Source organism: Heterocephalus glaber, unplaced genomic scaffold (genome assembly GCF_053883595.1).
Source record: "Heterocephalus glaber isolate CG9 unplaced genomic scaffold, H.glaber_assembly_v1.0 deba00001497, whole genome shotgun sequence".
In the NCBI taxonomy this organism is placed as follows: domain Eukaryota; kingdom Metazoa; phylum Chordata; class Mammalia; order Rodentia; family Bathyergidae; genus Heterocephalus; species Heterocephalus glaber.
In genome coordinates, this window is record NW_028258320.1 from 3,828,114 (window position 1) to 3,847,258 (window position 19,145).

Here is a 19,145-nt window from a genome sequence, read left to right on the forward strand (position 1 = left end):
GTGTCTCCTCTCCTTGATTTCTCCAGCGCGGGCCTGTGGTCATGCAGGGAACCGGAGCTTTGAGGTTGCCAGGTGACCTTGCCAGCCCCTCCTTCCTGCTGCTGCCTCAGCTTCCGCCGTGTCCTGCATAACCAGTGTCCCCGTTGGCCATTCCCAGAGAAAGCTACCCCAGCCCTGCCAGGCTTCTGCCCATTATCGATGCAAAGAATGCATCTCTAATGGTAGAATTTCAGCCCCTTTTATCTGTGAAGGGAGTATTTTTGACGGGGTCCTGTTTCTAGGCTCGTGGAGGACAGTAGGGCTTAAGTGTGCTCAGGGTACCAGGGAGGAGGTCCCCAACTGCTGCTTTGATCCCCAATTGTCTCCTCCAGTGATGCCCCACAGGAGAGGACAAGTTTTCCAAGCTGCCTTTTCTGAGCAGACCTTCCCAGCGACAGTCACAGCCTCGAGAAGCGGCCCTTGGCGAGGCTCACGCGCGGTGGCATTTTGACGGGTGATAAAAATATCTCCCTGGTGTTCAGCGCCAGCTGCCACCACCAGCACCTTCTCAGCTCCCAAGATCTCATCCCCAGGCCCAGTGCCTCGGCTGCCCCCCGCCTGGCCAGGTTCCCGGGAGGCAGCGCGATCTCCCAGGAGCGGACCTCGGGCCACCTCCACCACCAGCCGGGCACTGGCACAAACGCACTGCGGAGTCACTGGAGAGGTGATTTATGCCCCAGAATGCTGTGGCACAGCCTAACCAGCCAATTAAACCAGCGCGGACATCACGAATCTGCATCAGAGCAAGGGGGTCCGTGCAGAGGGCTGGGACAGGGAGAATGGAGGCTCCACGCAGAGCCCATCCTGAGCTGGTCTCTGGGCCTCTGGGCCCTGCACAGCCAGAACCTTCTTTCTTAGTCACATCACACCCTGCTTTCAACCTCCCAATGGCTCCTGCCTCTTTGAGGATAAAATCCAAGGCCTTGCCATGGCCTCAAGGTCCTGCCAGGTCCAGCCCTGCCAGGCCTCTGGCTCAGTCTCTGCCACCCTTCCTCCAGGTGTCCTAGAGTCTTGCTGCTACTTCAACAGGACAAGTTCATTCCTACCCCAGGGCCTTTGCACCTGCTGCTTCCTCTGCCTGGCTCTTTCTCTCGCTGTATGCCAGGGTCTGCTCCAGTGTCACCCGTGTCATCCGTGACCTTCCATATTAAGCAGCAGCCCCAGTCTCTGTCTCCTTACACTGCTTATGCACATTGTAAATCTTGTTTCTCTCCCATAAGAATGTCGGCCCCTTGAAGGCAAGGACTTTGCCCATCTTTCCCCAAGCCGGGGTGCTTGATCAGACACGCTGTCCATGTTTGCTGAAGGGGTAAGCAAATATCAGGGGTTTTCCTGTTCACAAGTCCTCCCTCCCTGGGTCTAGACCCTGTCTGCTCTCTGCCACCTAGAGAAACCCAGAAGTCAGGCCGGAAGTGAGAGCTCGGTTGACAGAGCGAGTATGCGTGACATTCACGGCCACCCACAGCCCCCTCCCTGATGTCCCCAGCGCAGCATGGCCCCAGCCCAGCAGCAGCCGCCCTGAGTCACTGGATTGGAATTGCAGGTGCCCAGGGCTCGAGCCACATCTGTGCACTCAGGAGCCCCGCAGCGAGTGTGGCTGAGCCCCGCGCCCCCCACCCCCAGCCTGCTGGCCTGGAAGCCCGGTGCTGGTGGTACTCTTCCAGTTCTCCACTTGTCTGGAGTAAACAGCGGAGCCAGCGGCCTGCCGGGGCCTGCAGTGGAAGTACGCAGATGCTATCTCTGTTCCTGGACCCCACACAACTTGCTCCGGCCAGCATGATTTAGCAGATGCGATGCCAACCGAAGCCTGATGTTTGCATCCTATTGTCACCAAGAGCAGAACACACAGACATCCTGTCCTCCCTGGGGCTCCAGAACTGATACAGAGACCCAGCCCAGCCCAGCCCAGCACAGTTAAGACCAGTGCTACTCCAACCCTGCATCCCAGCCTTGGCTGGAGACGAAGTCTTAATGGTTGTAAATACTCTGGACTTGAGACTGTTTGTTATGTAGCATCATCAAGGCAATAGCTGACTGATACACCCAGGCCTCATCACTCCTGCTGCAGCCTCATTTTGCATCGGTGCCACCTGAAGCAGCCTCCCTTCCCCTTTTCCTTCCAAATCTTGCCTGTTCCCTGGGACACAGCTGATGCTCCACTCTGGCTGCTCCCAGAAACCCCTGGAATGCAGGCCTCCCCTCACAGGCCTGGGATCCGTAGCAGCCATGCAAACATGGGAGGGGCTGATTACTAAACCACAGCTTGCTGTGACTCTCTTGTTGCCTAGTGGGAAGGTCCAGGTGTCCCCTGCCCCAGGACCCCCCTGCCCCAGGACCCCCCTGCCTGCAGCTCAGCCCAAAGCCACCAAGTGGCCCATCTTGTCCTCCTCTGGGACCCAGCCTTCGCCCTGGGCTGTCCTCCCCACCCCAGCTGTGGCTGTGTGTGATGCTTCCCACCCACCCCCACCTCTGGAGTCTCTGAAGATGACGAGCATTAATCTGACATCTCACCCAGGCCCTTCTGTCCCCCATGGGGTGCCACTCCCACCTTACACACATGTCAGACTGCAGGCCCCACTACCAAGAGCTGAGGCATCCCCAGAGACAAGACGAGCACACACCGTAAGTCGGAAAAGCAGCCAGGTTCAGCTGGCTGCACTGCTGGCCTTGGTGGAGATCAGCTCTGGCTTCTGGCCTGGGTGGGGAAATGCTACGAGGCCGAAGCTTCTGCCCATGCAGCTCTGAGGGGCTGCCACTGCCCCACCATCCTCTCCCCTCTTCCAGCTTCCTAGGGGAGCAGTGAGTTTATTTCAAGGTGGGGGAGGAGGTACCTGAACACATGATTACCTCGCTTGGGCTTCTGTGTGGACAAGGAATCCAGTGAGATCTAAGAGGGAGTCAACAGGCCAGACTTCGGGGCTCTTTAGTGAAAGGGGCTCACCTCCCATCCAGGGGGGTGGTGCCTGTCTCCGTTTGGGTCCCCAGGAAGCAGAGCTTGAGACGAGGATTTGAATTCGTTTGGGCAGTGGCCCAGGAAGCCCTGGACAGGGGAAGGGGAGGACGTCTGTCCACGGGGGTGTTTTGTTCAGCCAGTTCCCACAGGGAACCCAGGAAAGAGCACAGAGCTTGCTGCTGTCTCTGCCCTAGGCCAGGGCTGCTGCTGGGGACATCAGTCCCCCTGTGGGCTGGATGTGCCAGAGAAAGCCCCCAGGGGACAGCACTGTGACCTGTCTGGGTCTCCAGAGGCCATGGGGCACCGGAGCCAGCCAGAGCCACATGCTCTGGACTTCTCTCACGTGACAGAAGCCGGTCCCGGATTCGGTTGGACCACTGTCACCAGCACTCGCTGCTGGAAGCCTTCTCAGGTGCCCAGGATGCTGCTCGTCCGTCATGCCTGTCCTCTCCTTCCTACGTCCCGCCACCCAGTGAGCGAAGGGGGTCGTCCCTACTGTCCGCTCTGCAGATGAACCGGCCGAGGCTCAGACAAGGAAAGGGGAGAACCAAGAGCCAGGTCCCTCGACTTGATGCTGACCCACAGCAGAGTCCCTGGAAAGCTTCAAATACTCTGATTCAGGGCCCACCAGGAAGCTCCCTCAGGAGGTGAGATGCCCCTGGATTTGCAGTGCAGAGGCCAGAAACCCTGGGCTTGGGGTCAGGATACCTGGGCTCTTGCCTTCCACTCGCCCACCCCAGCTATCGCAAGGCTGGAAGGAGCTGGGGACCCTAGGGAGTGGCCAGCCGCTCGACAAGTGGCTGACGTGGTGCTGGTATCCGCCATCTCAAGCCCCAAGTCCCCGCCACGCCTCCAACCCAAAGCCGCCCTCCACAGACCTTCTTCGGTGATGTCCTGGTAGGAACTGAACAACACCTCCACCCTCACCTCCAAACTCACCAAACATGCAGGCCATCAGGAGGGTGGCCCTCCGGGTCTCCCGGCTAGAAAGGGAGCCTGGCTCTCCATGGCTTTCTCAGAGAAATGCCCTGAAGGGTTTTGAATGTGGGTGGGGTCACCGTCTGGAGCAGAGGAGGGGGCGGGATGCAAAGGTGCTGATGTGACCCTAGACCCTCTTCCCCAGCACCATGTACAAGCCTGCTGAGGGATCTGACATTCTACCGCGAGACATTCACTCTTCGGATGTGTCACAGCTCCTGGCGGAGGTACCAGTGTTTCCGAAGGGTGTACAGCTCACACCTCTCTCTTTACAGCAGATCCCTCAGCAGATGCCACAAGAGGCAAACAGATCCAGGAAACGAGCTCAGAAAGGGGCAGCGGGCAGGCTCCTAACCCTACAGATACCTACGGGCACCAGGATGTCATGGCTGACTCTGGAGAATGTTCTTCCTGCTCCACAGATGACAATAGGGACAGAGAGCCATGAAAAGTTTTGCCTCTGGTCCCGGACTAGTAAATGATGGAGATGGGGTGCAAGTAAAGGGTTGTGGAAGTGCCAGGTCCCTCCCTAGTTTCTCAGTATCACTGGAATGGTACATTGTGCCTAGCAAAAAACCCAAAAAACAAAACCAAAAAAAACCAACATTTCCCAGCCTCTCTTGCAAAAATTTGTCTCAATAAAATGAAAGAGATTGGTTGGGGCATCTAAAAATCCCCTGCTCTGCCCTCTTACCCTTGTCATTTTCATCTCTCCTGCTGCTTAGAGCTCCAGCAGCCATTTTGTACTATGAGGTGACCTTAAAGATAGACATTGTGTGCTGAGAATCACAGAAAAGAAAAATACAAGGACCTGGGTCCCTGGGGACCATGCTGCCCAGAAAATCAGACTGAAACTGGCCTTCATGGGACTTCTCTTAAAAGAGGGGCATCTAAAACCTTATAAGTTTAAGGCATTAAATTAGGTCAATTTTTCTATTCATACTTTTTCCTGGGAAGCCTCTGCCAGCTTTGTCACCTCACAGCAGCTCACCGGAGAAGGTGCCACCTGCTACCTGCTCCCAGCTGGCTGTTTCCATGGTTCATCATCTCTACAAGGGCCACAAGCTTGTTATCCTAGCCACCCCCACTCACAGAAGTTTGACTTCCACAGCAAGACAGAGGGAAAGAAATTTGTAAGAATATAAAATCCAAGCCAGGCCAGTGTGGACCTGGCTCTGACCCAGGAGCCGCCTCTCTCCCTGACTGTGCACCCCAGTGTCCCCCACCCCTTCCCCTGCCTGTGCGGGCTCGGCACACCCTTTCGAAGGGGTCAGCTGTCTGGGGACACAGAGTTCACAGGCCTCCCCTGCACCCAGCACATCCCACTGCCTCTACAGAGCACCAGTCCCTGCCGGGTCCCTGCCTGGCTTCCGGAACCGGGTTCCGGCTTCATTAGTAGTGGAGCTGGCTATACTTTGCCAGTGGAAGCAGAGGCCTCTGCGGTCTGCGGTAAGACCCTGACCGGTGGGGAATGGCTCACGGGTCCCCACATGGTGGGAGACTCAGCATTCCCTTGGGTGGAGGATGTCCGGGAATCTCAGACAGTGCAGGATGGGGCAGCATGGGATCATCCAGGCCGCCTTCAGGGTCCCTCTTCCTACAGATCCCCACTTCGGCCACGGATGTGACAGGTGCAGTGGGGGCTGTGTCCTGGGTGATTCTGTGCTAAGCTTTGGTGGGGAGCTCACTGCTCCCCCTGACCCTCCTGGGGACTGTTCCGACATCACGCCTGGTGACAGCTGTTCTTGGCGGCTCTCAGGACAAGTGTTTGTGCATGTCACTTGGCTGATAATGACTGCAGGCACTCCGCTTCCTTGTCGCTCCAGGCATGGGGCTGAGCAGGTTGTTGCTCTCTCTGGTGGGGAGGGGACCACCAGGCCCTGGCTACGACGAGAGAGGTAGGGGTGGCCGCAGGCCTCCCTGGCCACACAGGAAGTGGGCCAGGCCCCGTGTGTGAGGCTCAGCCCTGTGTACTCAGGGAGGACAGAGGCCTTGGGAGGCTGGCAGAGCCACTCGATAATCAGGGAGCTTGTTAGCTCACGAAAGAGCAGGCACCCTTCCATAGCAAATTCCAGCCCTGTCCTCCATACTCCCCACCGGAAGGCCGCCAAGAACCTCGCTGTCAGACATTGTTCACAGCCCCTGGGGCTTCCGTGGGACCTAGAGGCGGTTCAGTGGTGACCTGACAGTGACCTGACAGAGTCCAGGATGGCTGGACTCTCTGAGCCTTTCCTAAGGCCTCTGTCTCTTTCCTCAGACCCTGGCACTCAGGGCCCATGAGACAGGCTCTGCCTCGCAGTGCACAAGATGCCACAGTGGCCCCGACTGGTGACTGGTGAAGCAGGTGGATTGAGCAAGAGCGGGAACCTTACTGTCTTGCTCATGGGTTGCGAGACCGAGTGTTTTCATGCGGAGTCAGGTCACCAGGTCAGCATCCCCGGGATGGTGTCAGCCCAGCTTGGCTCCATCCCTCTGGTGTGGGTACCACAGCTGGTGACAGCTCACTCTTGCTCACCTATGGGTGGTTTGGATGCTCCATCCTTTCTGTTCCATTCACCCAGTGTTGACTCGGTAGCCAGAGTGGGCCAGGACTTAGCAGGGCCTGCAGTTTATGAACTTGACTCCTAAAACTGGGCCAGCCTGGATCAAACCTCAATAGCTCTGCCCTGACAGGCTTCAGTGACACCGCACAGAGCAATCACCTCTGAGGACCTGAGCCATATACTCATATTAACACAGTGGAAAATGACAGGGGCCCTTTGTCAGCTCCATCACTGTAACTATGAAGTCCTTGAAAGCAATGATAACTGTTATGGCAGAGTCTAGACGTCACCCCAAAGCCTCATGCATAGACGGGGCTTTTTCAGAGGAGGCTGGATCTAGATTATGTGATGCTGGGATTGATTCCTGGTGCAATGCTAGGATTAAGGGTGCTAGGAGTAATGGTGTGAGTGCTACCTACCATTAGGGTGGGTAGCCTGGATAAGATGTAAGGGACAGAATGTGGCTTGACTCTTGCTTGCTTTTGCTGCCTTCTGCCTGCCATGAACTGTTTCTCCCCTGCAATGCCCCTCTGCCATGCCACCCTGCCTTGGAGCCAGCCAATTATGAACTGAAACCTCTACAAACTGTGAGGTGAGATAAACATTTCCTCTTTCTAACTTTGAGTGTTGGGTATTTTGTCTCAGGAATGAGAAAAGTGCACACAGAATTCCAGCCAAGCCAATTTCCTCACTTTGAACTTCTACAACTATAACCGATTCCTTGTGCCAAAATGGGTAGATGAATGGATGGATGTGTGGATAGATGAATTGGGGGATGTGTGGATGAATGGATGGGTGGGTGGGTGGATTGATGGATGAATGGATGGATGTGTGAATGAATGAATGGATAGGTAGACGGATGGATGGATGGATGGATGGATGGATGGATGGATGGATGTCTGGGTGGATGAATTGGTGGTGTGTGGATGAATGGATAAATGGATGGATGGATGTGTGGGTAAATGAATGGGTGGATGGATGGATGGATGTGTGTGTGGGTGGATGGATGGATGAATGGACGGACAGACAGGTGACAGCTTTGTGCATGTGACAATTTGTGAACCATATTTTCTACACCATTGTCCATATCAACAAGATTCACTGAGCAGTACAGAAATGCGGGCAGCATCTGAGGGACAAGCCAAAGGCTTTCTAGAATGTTTGATCAATTTACTCAACAGTCTGGATATCTGACCAACTACCAATCCACTTCATTATTTCTCCATTTTGTCCCCAAGACAGCATGAGAGCTTGTCAGATGTCCTATACACTTGTGATAGGCTCTGTTTGGTGTGGCTCACAGCCAGTGGAAACTCCGAAGACATTTTCCAAGTATGCCTGTCACCATGGAGACTCTGGTCTCTGTCCCATGAAGCTGTGCAGGGCATGGTCTCGTGGAGAGTCACTGTGTGTGGGGAGGGTCACCACTGAGGAGCTCTGCTCTCAGGAATGCCAAGGAGGGGAAGGCTCTGTTAATTCCCATGGACTTTTCCACCCTGTGGTGTGTCCAGTTCTCCCCGAGACCTCCCTGTAAGCTAGGCATGGCACACACTGCACGATTGCAATGAGACTGGTCTGGGCTTGTGCTTGCCATTGTCTCTGAAAGTTCAGAAATCTGTCTTAAAAACCAGACTTCACGGTGTACCTGATCTTCCTCTGCCATCTTCTTCTCCAGGATTCCAGCTGGTACTACTCCCAGGACTACTACTCCTAGCTACACTTCCCTCCTTCAGTGCTTACTGTGCACCCACACTATTCCAAGAACTGTCCATGCAGTGCCTCTTCTCCTCTTCACAACCAGCCCTAGAATTTGCCACTGTCACTCACATTTGCAATTCTTAGGTTTCTGGTATGACTGCTTTATGTTCATTATATTTGGGGTGGGGGTTGTTGTTGTTTTTTTGGGTTTTTTTGGTACCGGGGATCGAACTCAGGTCCTTGTGCTTGTGCAGCAGGCAGTGAAACCACTGAGCTAAATCCCTCGCCCAATGTTCATTATATTTATAAACCTAGTGTCTCCAGGTTCCCAATCACCAAAGAAAAGAAACATGAGCTCCCACCTCGAATGACCACAGCCCCAACCCCTATCCAAGTATCTGTGAGGCTCCCAGGGAAGGCCCTAGCTTGGTGACATTGGCACATTGCACCCTGGGTGCCTACACCTTCTCTCCCCTCTCATAAACTCCATTTCCCTTCACCCCTTGCCAGAGCTGGTGGCTTTCCACCTTTATGCTTTTTATCAAAGTTACCATATAATAAATTCACAAGGGAAGAAAAAGACTTATCAAAAGGTCAGCCTCACCAGTTATCAAGGAAATGTAAATTAAACCAAGTTCCAGTTTTCACCTCTGGAACTGGCAAAGAGGAGAGGTACTAAATAGTCAATATTGACAGAAGCATGGCCAAGATGGGCAGTGTAACCTGCCACCAGGGAGAGGGCAAATAAATATTTATATGTAACAGACAAAGATTATAATTTACTTGTTAACCAATAACTCAGATTCCTAGAAAATGATGTACAATACACTTAGGTTCACAGATATACATCCTTGTGTTATTTTTAACATTGAAAAATGAAAAATAATTTGAATATCCAATGATTGAAGGTTAAATAAATGATGGTACTGCCCAGTGAAAAATAGTTCAGTGCCATGGAAACTAAGCAAGCTATATAATGGTGAGTGGAAAGGATTAATATGTAATGATATACACTAAATTGACCATAAATATCATTTAGAATCAATATAAAATGGAGAGTCACTTTCAAATACTTCTGGTTAAATTTGGATGGTAGGCATATGAATAATTTTTATTTCTCTCTTTATAATGTTTCTGTACTTCCAAATTTTCTACAGATTATGACTTTTATAAGTAGAAATATAAATGTATACTCAAATTTAATTATATACATCTCTCTATATTTTATATAAGTGTATATATGCGTATGTTTAAATCCAATTCCGATATTGCTTTCTTTCCACCCTGGGATCAGAAGGCGCTATCCACACCGGCACACCAGGTGCAGGGTAAGGAGAAGTCCTTGATTCCCCTCAGGTCCCCGTGATGGCTTCACCCTCAGGCATATGGCCTCAGCTGTTCCTCACAAGTTCTGGTCGGTCCCCACTCCGCTCCCCTCCCAGAGACTCAGCAGCTCAGAAAGTCCTCAGCAATGGATCCACCCTGGGCTCTGGCTGGTGGGGGAAGCCCTGGCCCCTCCTCAGGCTAATCATACATGCATCAAATGAACTGCCCAGGATTTCAAAGTGCACTGTGCATGCTGGAGTGGCGAGATTCTGGAGCATATCCTTACATTTCATGGAAACGGAGGCTGCCGGCAGCGAGCCTGATTCAGTCAGGGACCCGGCCTCTGCCTGTCACTCTGCTGCAAGTCATGCGATTCTATTGCAGCTTTTCTCCTCTGAGCCACTCTTTCTCCCAGGCTAGGAAATGACCCTTTGAATTTCTCAGTCCTGGTGTAAGCTCAAGCGCATTGTCTCTGTTTCCACGAGGAGGAGACTGGGGTCCAGAAGGATCAGCCCAGAGGGGCAGGATGACCCCCTCTAAAATTCAGGGGTTCACAACAGCTGACCCCACCCAATCAGAGCCTAGTGGGGAAAGCAGTGCTCATCCCTATAGGGCTGCCAGGAAGACCCTGCAGAGCAGAGAGGCTGCCCGAGGGGAAGCCAATCCAGAGGAGCCCAGAACCTACAGGAAGGAAGAAATTGAGCACCTGGGACATTTCTGGGGGCCTTTGATCCAGCCCACTCCGCGGCAGAACCCTGATTTTCAGTTACCATCACCAACTCAGTACTGGTCTCTTTCCCTTCTCTCTTTTTCCCTTCACCAGTTTTCACTATCTGCCTCCAAATGTGCATATTAAGTCAGGCACAGATTATGTCCATTTTACAGCAGAGGAAACTGAGGCAACCCATGGGGAATGAAGTGATCCCCAAGCCATGCTAGAGCCCCACTCTTTCTGACCTCAAGCTTCCTCCACAACTACATGCACATGAGCCCAGGTGAAGGCCACACGCCTTCCTCAGAGGAGCAGACCCTTGGGCCAAGAGATCTCCTCATGGCTCTTGTATATGTCCGGTGCTCCCAGCAGAGCTCAGGGGTGCTGGCCATGGGCTTGCCTGCCTCAGCCACCCACCTCGGGGGCATGGTCCTTTGACACACGTCTCTTCAGGCTCTGCATGTGCAGTCCTTCCCTTCCTCTTCCTCCTTCTCCTCGTCCATCTTCTCATCCATCGTCCCCTCCCCCCCTTCTTCCTCCTCTTCCTTCTGCCTCCTCCTCCTTCTTTTCTCTCAGTACTGGGGATTGAACCCAGGACCTTCACGCTGAGCTACACTCTCGTTCCTACTATGATTATGATTACGATTATGATTTATCTTGAGACAAGTTGCCCAGACTACTGTAGCATCGCAGTCCTCCCGCCTCAGCCTCCCAGAGTGCTAGGATGACAGGCGCTGTCCACCACGCCCACCTCCTTTTCTCCTTCAGCTTGTAGCTGCAACTCTTTCTACCTCCTCTCGCTTGATCTCAGTTGGCGCAGGATCTCCACCAGCACCCCTGGGGAGAAGGGGTACCGTGGGGACAGCTGAGAAGCCTCCCCACTTCCCTGTTCCGCGGAGCCCCGCCCCGCCCCGCCCCGCCCCGCCCCGCCCCGCTCACCTGTAAATCAGCACCTCATCCTCGGAGCAGTTGTACTGAAGCTGGTACATCTTCACCCTGGGCGCCGACTTGCTGACGGACCACTTGACCAGGGCCGAGGTGGTGGTCACGTCGGACACGAGCACGGCCCGCTCCGGGGTGCCTTTGGGGGGCTCTCCGCCCCCACTGCCTGCGCCTCCCCGGCCGGTCTTGCTGGAGCCGGTGATGTCGGAGAGGCGGGACTTGGGGGGCGTGGCGCGGCCGGTGCTGTTGCTGAGGTGGGGCAGCTGCACGATGGACACCTCCACGGTGGCCGTGGCCTCTCCCGCTGCGTTGGCCGCGATGCAGGTGAAGGCGCCGCTGTCCTGAGATGTGGTGATGAGGATGTCCAGGGTGCCGTTGTCGTACGCGGCCGTGCGCGAGGAGTTGCCCACCAGGCGGTCGTCGGGGGCCACCCAGTGGATGAGGGGGCTGGGGTCCCCGATGGCCTTGCACTTGAGCGTGGCCGCCTGGCCCTCCAGCACCAGCAGCTTGTGCGTGTGCTGGGTGATGAGCGGTGGCTCACACGTGAACTCCTCCTCGCGCACGTGCCAGAAGTAGCGGCCCTTGAGGCCCCCGGGGGATCCACAGGTCTCCAGGTCGTCGTCCCTCTCCAGCCGCCGCAGCCAGAGGAGCTCACAGTTGCAGTGCAGCGGGTTCCCCCCGAAGCTGAAGGACAAGGGCGGCGCGAAGGGCGTGGCGGTCAGGAGGGAAGCCTGGGAGCGGGCAAAGATGGGGTCCGGGGGCAGCTTCTGCAGCCTGTTGGAGGTGAGGTCCAGGCGGGCCAGTTTCTGCAGGTCGGCGAAGGTGCCCTCGGCAATGTGGTCCAGCAGGTTGTGGTCCAGGCTCAGCTGGTGCAGGTTGACCATGCGGCGCACGGAGTCCCAGGGCAGGCCATGCAGGTTGTTGTAGGAGAGGTCCAGGTCCTCCAGCGTGAGCAGGAAGTCCTCGAAGGCATCGTCTGCGATGCCACCCAGCTGGTTGTTGTTCACGATGAGGTGCTGCAGGTTGACCAGGCCGCGGAGCGTGTCCTCCCCGAGGCTGGGCAGCCGGTTGCTGTCCAGGTGCAGCGAGCGCAGGCTCTCGAGGTCCAGGAAGGAGAAGGGCTGGATGTGGCTGATGGTGTTCCTGGACAGCGTCAGGTCCACCAGCCCCGTCATGTTGGCGAAGTCCTGGCGGCCGATGTGGATGATGAAGTTGCCACCCAGGCGCAGCTCCACGGTCCGCCGATCGATGTCAGGGGGCACGAAGAGCAGCCCCTTGGAGGGGCACAGGGTCCCCAGTGACTCAGACAGGTTCTGGCAGACGCAGTACTTGGGGCAGGCATCGACCACAGCAAACGCCATGCCAAATGCCAGCAGCCCGCCAAGCAGGGTCTCCATGGTCTGGTCACTCAGGCTGCGGGGCCTGGAAGAGAGAGACACAAGGTCAGGGTCAGGAGGTGACTTCCTGATGTCCTTGCCCGGGGCTTCCTCCCTCGCAAGAGCCACCGCCTCAGGGAGGAACAGAGAAGGGCCAGACAGCTCCCGGATCTTCTAGTACAGCCCCTCTAAGACAGGCCTATTTTTATCTTTTCCTTAGTTCTTATCACCTTCTAACGGTCCATTTAGTCATTCATTATTCTTGTTGATTGTTTCCTGTATCCCCTGCTAGAATGTCAGCTCCGTGAAGGTGAGTACTTACCTCCGTCTTATGAATTGCTGTATCTCAAGCATCTAACACAGTGCCTGGAACCCAGCAGGTGCTCAATAAACATTTTTTGGATGGATGGATAAATGAATAGAGGGATGGGTGGGTGGATGGATGGATGGATAAATGGATGGATGGATGGATGGGTGGATGAGTGAGTGGATGTGTGGATGAGACCACATCTATTATTCATCTGGTAACCACTGAGTTTGAAAAGTGTTTCATGGCTGTCTTTTAAAATACACTGCTGCCATCCTACTAGGTTTGGGCTCAGCATGAGATGAAATGGAGCCAACATTCCTTAAGAAGAGGACATAGGGCCAGGGATTTAGCTCGGTGGTTCCGCTGCCTTCCTTGCAAGCGTAAGGACCTGAGTTCGATCCCTGGTACCAAAAAACAACAACAAACAAAGAAGAAGAGGATGTGGACAAGAAGACAGTTGGCCAGGGTTGGCAGGGAGCTGGCTTTGGACAATTTCACCACCAGGAGAATCCACATAGTTCTCAGCTCTTTGAGAGTTCAGGGAAGTGAAGAAGGGGGTGGGAGGGAGGCAAAGGAATGAACTGAGCACTTCATTCATGCTGGGCCCTTGGTCTGGACCCTCGTGCACATTGTCTCATGTCGGTTTCAAGACAACCTTCACGGGGAAGGGATTACCTGTGTGTGCAGATGAGGGTTTGCCCATGACCCCACAGCCACCTTCTCACAGAGGCCTTCCTGACAGCCCACCATCCCTCTCTGCATGTCCTTGTCCCTTGGAACGTACCACAATCTAATCTACCTGCTCTTCTTGTTCATTGTTTGTCTTCCATGCTGCCTACAGAGCCGCAAGAGGAGCAGCTTGTTTCAGTCGCCACTGTCTGCCCAAGGCCTCAAGCACCTGGCACTTACTGGCACCTTTGCATGAGTGGGCATCAAGGGCAGGAAGAATAGGAATTGGCTAGTCTTTGTGCCTTAGTGTTCTCACTATTCCATGTACCAAATTCATGAACCTTATTTATATGGTGTTAAACCAATTGAGTTGGATTTGGGGGGAGCACGCATGTTGGTTGTGTGGCTTCCTGCAGACCCACATCTCTCAAATTGCCTTCCAGGAGTGCTAATTAGGGTTCTGCAAAAACAGCTTGCAAGGCCAATAGATGGGGAAAAGCTGCCTACTCATTCGCTCTTGCAAAAGCTGTATAGACGTTCACAACTTCAGAAGACTGGAGAAATTGTGCTGCAGTACAGATACTGGGTTAATGTTTAATTGTGTGTTGCTCCCATTTTATTTTACTATAGATATACTTTCTGAGCAACGGTTATTAATATCTTCAGAAAGCAGAGTTCCATAGATCCCAGTTTGAGGACTCCTGATACATACAAAATAACTTGCAGGTTTTTAAAAAAGAGCTCAACACTGCAGTATATTTCAAAACCCATCCCTATCATATTAGTTAGGATGCAGACCTGAATCCATTAATGGTGTTTTTTTAAGGCAAATCCCCGACCTGAAACCCTGCAAGGGCCAGCAATTTTCTCTCCACCTCACCTGGAGACCATGTTGTTCAGAGGACGGGACTGACCGACAGAAATACCCTCTGAGCCATGTCATTTTAAATTGCCTGCTAAACATATTTTAAAAAGAAACCAGTGAACTCAATTTTGATAGCTCTTTAATTTACCCATTATATCCCAAATAGTATTTCAATCTGTCATCCATACAATTTTTACTGAAGTGTCCTACAGTCTTCATTTGTACGTCTTCAGAATTCATGCTGGATGGCACTGTGAATGCAGCTCACAGGCCAAACCTGCCTTGCTGCTTGTTTTAAATAAAGTTTTCTTTGAAAGCCCCCACACTCCCTCATTTTCATACGGTGGGCTTCTTTCCTGCTGGAACAACAGAGGTAAATATTTACAGCAGACCAAAACCAAAAACATTTACTCATTTGTCCATTACAGGAAATGTTTTCTAACCTATGTCCTGGAGGATTTCATTTCTGTTTATCATTTTCATGATGGATACACTCATTAAAAGCACTTGCCGAAGGAAGGCCTAATCCACACAGTTCTGCTCTGGGCTCCCCATGGGCAACTGACCCCGACCCCTTGCCAGTGCCCGATCTCAGGAAGCCCCTGCCTTCAGTGTACCAGCCCACCCAGCCCCAGGTCCTGCCAGGAACCCCCACCCTCGGGTGTCGGAGTGCCTTAGCTCCCACCTTCAGTCTTTCTTGGTGCTCACACCTGCTGGCCCAGGGGCGTGAAGAGAGCCTTCTTCATCTGCATGGAGTCCTCCTGGGTTTTCAGCCATCCCGCCCCATGGCTGACCCCCGTGGACTACCCAGGCACCATACAGATGGTGGCTGCCTTCAGCATCCTTGACTCGAGGCCTCTCCATCCTTGGCACTGGTAGGCAGCAGAGGCAGTGGCCACAAGCACAAAAGCCGGGAGACTTCTGGATGCAGGCCCTGGAACCCCAGAGGTAAAACAGCTCTGTCCTTATAAATTATGCTAAACAAATCACATTTTTTAAAAAGTTTGCTAAGGATTAACAAATGTCTAATGAATTCAAATATGTGACATAATAGAGCAGAGTAAATATATTTTAAGTAATCAGCATGGAAGATTACTGACAGAGAAGTGACTATTGAATCTTAATTAAAATTGTATTCGGAGAGCTGTCACTTAATACATTAACAGTCAAACAAACAGCGGCTTAAACCCCAACTTTGGAAGGAGACAAATGAACGCTGAATGTGTGTGAGGAGGACATATGGTGGGGGAAGGGCTCGTTCTCTGGGGCAGGGATTGGGACAAACATGGGAGGAGTGGCATGGAGGAGGGTGAGGAGCAGGAGAGGGGGCAGTTAGGAGCGGAGGCTGGGACAAGTGCAAATGGGGAAGGGGCCTCAGGGTTATCTGTGGGCAAATCTGGGAGAACGCAGGGGTCAGAAGCCAGGCTTCCAAACGGAGGCTGGTGTCCAGGGTCAGAAGAGCGAGGGTTCTAGCAGTCTGCTCAGAAGGGCTCTGAGCCAGCAGGGGCCAGGGTGGGATCAGAGTGGGCCAGAGAGGAAGGGAAACACTGCCTCCCGGGGATCTACAGTGCTGCAGTCAGCCCAGGCTTGGGCTTTACCCAGGGTGGGAATGGAGTCCCCTTGCACCTGTGACTGGATTGCTTCATGTGGTCCTCACAAGTCTGCAAGTTGAGTGCTAGCACCAGTCCTTAAGGTGCCCTTGTGCAGTTAGAAAGAGGCATCCCCACTGGGCATTGTAGGGCACCACAACCGAGCCACCTTATGCAATGAGCAACCTGCCCCATCATATCTTGCCTACTATTGCCGTACCCATTTGAACCTCTAGGAAGCGAGGTGCAAAGCCCAATCTCCTCCAGCTGCCCTGGAAAGAACCCACTACTTACACTGTGGACTGTCTGGCTCCTGGAGTACTGAATAGAGGAGGCTCCTCCAGAGGCTTCCACGTGCCTGCTGGCTGCTTCCCTACAGGCTGGACTGGGGGACCTGTGATGACCCAGCTGTTCGACTTCATTTGGGCACTTAGTGTTTTCCACTGGGGAAACGCCTGGAAGCAACGCTGGTGTTCTGGCTTGGCCCTGCTGGGCCCTGATGGTGGTGAGTCACACAAGTGAGCATGCACACACGGGCACACATGCACACATGTGCATACAGGCACGCACACACACATACACGCACACACATGCATGCACACAGCAATCTACTGGCAGTAAATACCAAATTGTGGAACCAGGCTGTGGGTTTGGAATCAGAGCCTTCATATTTAAAACAAAAGGAAAAAAGAAAGATAAGGAGAGATGGAGACATAATGGACCTAGAGAGGCAGGAAAGGGAAGTCCCTGCTCCTGGGCTAGAAGGCAGAGACCCCAGATTTCTCCAGCCCGCTCTCCTCCCTCCCCTCCTGGGAAGGCCTGTCAGAAGCTCCTGCAGAAGAGGCAACATTTAGCAGATGGCTGGCCGATCTGTGTGTGCTGTCTCTCCACCCTGATTTCCATTTAAAAGATACCCTAGCAACCAGCCAGAACCACCTGCCCCTGGAGCCGGTAAATCAAGTAAGATGCTTGTCTCCTGCTTCAGGTAAAAAGACTCAGCCCCTCCAGGGTGCTCTGGGCCGGGAAAGTGAATTAATAAGAGTGCGAAGGGAGGGAAGGGGAACTGCCTGCTCCAGACTTCCTCCCCTCCCAGGCTCCTGCTCTTCCTGTAAATGGCACCAAGCAGGAGGAGCCCTGGGGTGAGGGTTGGGGACAGGAATCCTGACTTCTGCTCAGGCCCAGATAGCTTTGGCTCAAGATGCCAACAGACTCAGAGCAGGGCAACAATCTGGGCCTGCTAAGAGTAAGAGAAGAACTGATTTCCCAAACCACCTCCCCGAGGGCATCCCCTTCCCCGGGATCCTTCCAGACCTGGGAAGAGCTGAAACCAAGCCTAGCTCCTGTATGCTGGGGAAAGAGGGCGTGCCCTGCCCAGGGACCTTCCACCCTGAGCACAGGGCCCTCTGATTCTGACTTCGCTGCCACAGCTTCCAGTGTGACAGCAGTGGCTGCAGAAAGACCCCACACACAGGCTGGACAAAAACATTCCCTGCACTGCCCCCTAACCTCTTTAAAAGCCAAGTAAAAAGCTGCCTCTGGCAGGACAGAAAAAGCAACAAAGCAAAGAGGAAGTGACAACCAAACCATGGAAAGGGCAGAGGGAGCCACTCAGGCTGTTAAACATCCACCCTACAAGATGAGCAGATGTTATTGCACTTGCACATTAGTAAGCCCGGATCTGTGTCCCCTGCCTACTCCATGACAGTTATGCCTCTGTGTCTGCGCCCTCCATGGGGTATGTTTGATGAACAAGTTACTGAGGGAGAGATGGAATGAATGAACTGATGCTCTGACATCCTCGGCCTTGGCATCCCTGCCACCCCTCTGACATGCAGCGGGAGCCTGCTTACCCCTGTGAGGGGCCAGGGCTGCTGGGGTATGCTGTCCCCAGAGAAAAGTCCCCAACCAATGCTACTGAGAGAGACGGAGGATAAATACAGAGGGCGACTGAAAAAGATGGTTTGTGTTTAAATTTTTAAAACATTTATTACAGCAAGAGATACATTGCCAAGAGCAATGAGATAAGTGCGTTCAACGAGAGGGGAAGTATTTTGAGCTAAACTAATGGTAATGTATCATTTGCTGCAATAATTTTTAAAATTTAAATAGTCACCGTATTTTCTGATTTGTCTGTGTTGATCAAATGCTTATGATCATTTCTGTCAAAGAAAAACAATGTGATGTGTTCTCATCCACCTTATTCACTGGATCTGGCACCAAGTGACTTCTGGCTCCTCCCCAAAGTCAAAATGACCAGGAGAAGAAACACGTTGAATCAATTCAGAACATCACGTGGCAGCAAGGACAGTGCAACCAAAGACACTCACGAGACAGGAACTGTGTCAGAAAGCGGCGAGAACATGGGATAAGTGTTCAAGCAAGGAGGAGAATTTTGAGAGGGATTAAAGCTAATGTATCTTTTAGTAAAATAAAATGTTCAAACTTAAATATGTAATTTTTGATCGTAGCATGGGATACCTTGACTTGCTCACTTCTTGGGTGGAGCAACTCTGAGGCACACTCTCCACTGTCTCCTCGAGGACCCCAGAGGAACTGAGCCTCAGTTCCCCATTGTAGTCATCTGCACTTCAGTTTGGCCTATACCAGTCTCCTTCCCTTCCACATCTCATTCCTTAATTTCTCTGCCCGTTTCCTGCAATCCCTACCCAGATAAACTACTTACACTCAAATCCTTGTTTCCAATCCTTGTTCCACTTCTGAGGATCCTGCCCAAGGCGAACTTCTTAATTATAACTGCCATTCTATAAGCTACCAACAGCCAGGCCGCTGTGGAAATGCAAGATGTGGGGAAATAAAAACTGGTATGAAAACCCTGCGTGTTCTCATCAACAACTAACCACCGCTGGCAGCTTATTGGCAGATGGGGAGCTCAGTTCCCCCTCAGACGATCGATCGGTGGGCCCAGGGGGAAGGGGTGTCTTGGCGTGTGTGCACGGGGTGCGAGGGGGAGCCAGAGGCTGGGATGTGAATGAGGAAGAGAGGAAGGATGGCTGGTGTGTTCAGCTTGGAGGAAGCAAATGCTATTTGCTGCCACGTTGTCAACTTCGAACATGTAAATCTCCATGGGTACCGGTGATTTGTCGCTGCTGACGACACAGATGGCTCCCAACATCAGCGGGGCCTT

At 53.1% G+C, this 19,145-nt stretch overlaps 1 protein-coding gene across 1 annotated transcript in view; it reads right to left on the reverse strand.

The window, feature by feature from the left end:
• The window catches only part of Lrfn2 (leucine rich repeat and fibronectin type III domain containing 2), a 144,709-nt gene that overhangs the window by 13,201 nt on the left and 112,363 nt on the right, over positions 1 to 19,145 (reverse strand). Inside the window, exon 2 of the mRNA XM_004846627.3 lies at positions 11,189 to 12,613. Coding sequence (XP_004846684.1) covers positions 11,189 to 12,588 — 1,400 coding nt within the window. The 5' untranslated portion in view covers positions 12,589 to 12,613. The remainder of the gene's footprint in view (positions 1 to 11,188; positions 12,614 to 19,145) is intronic.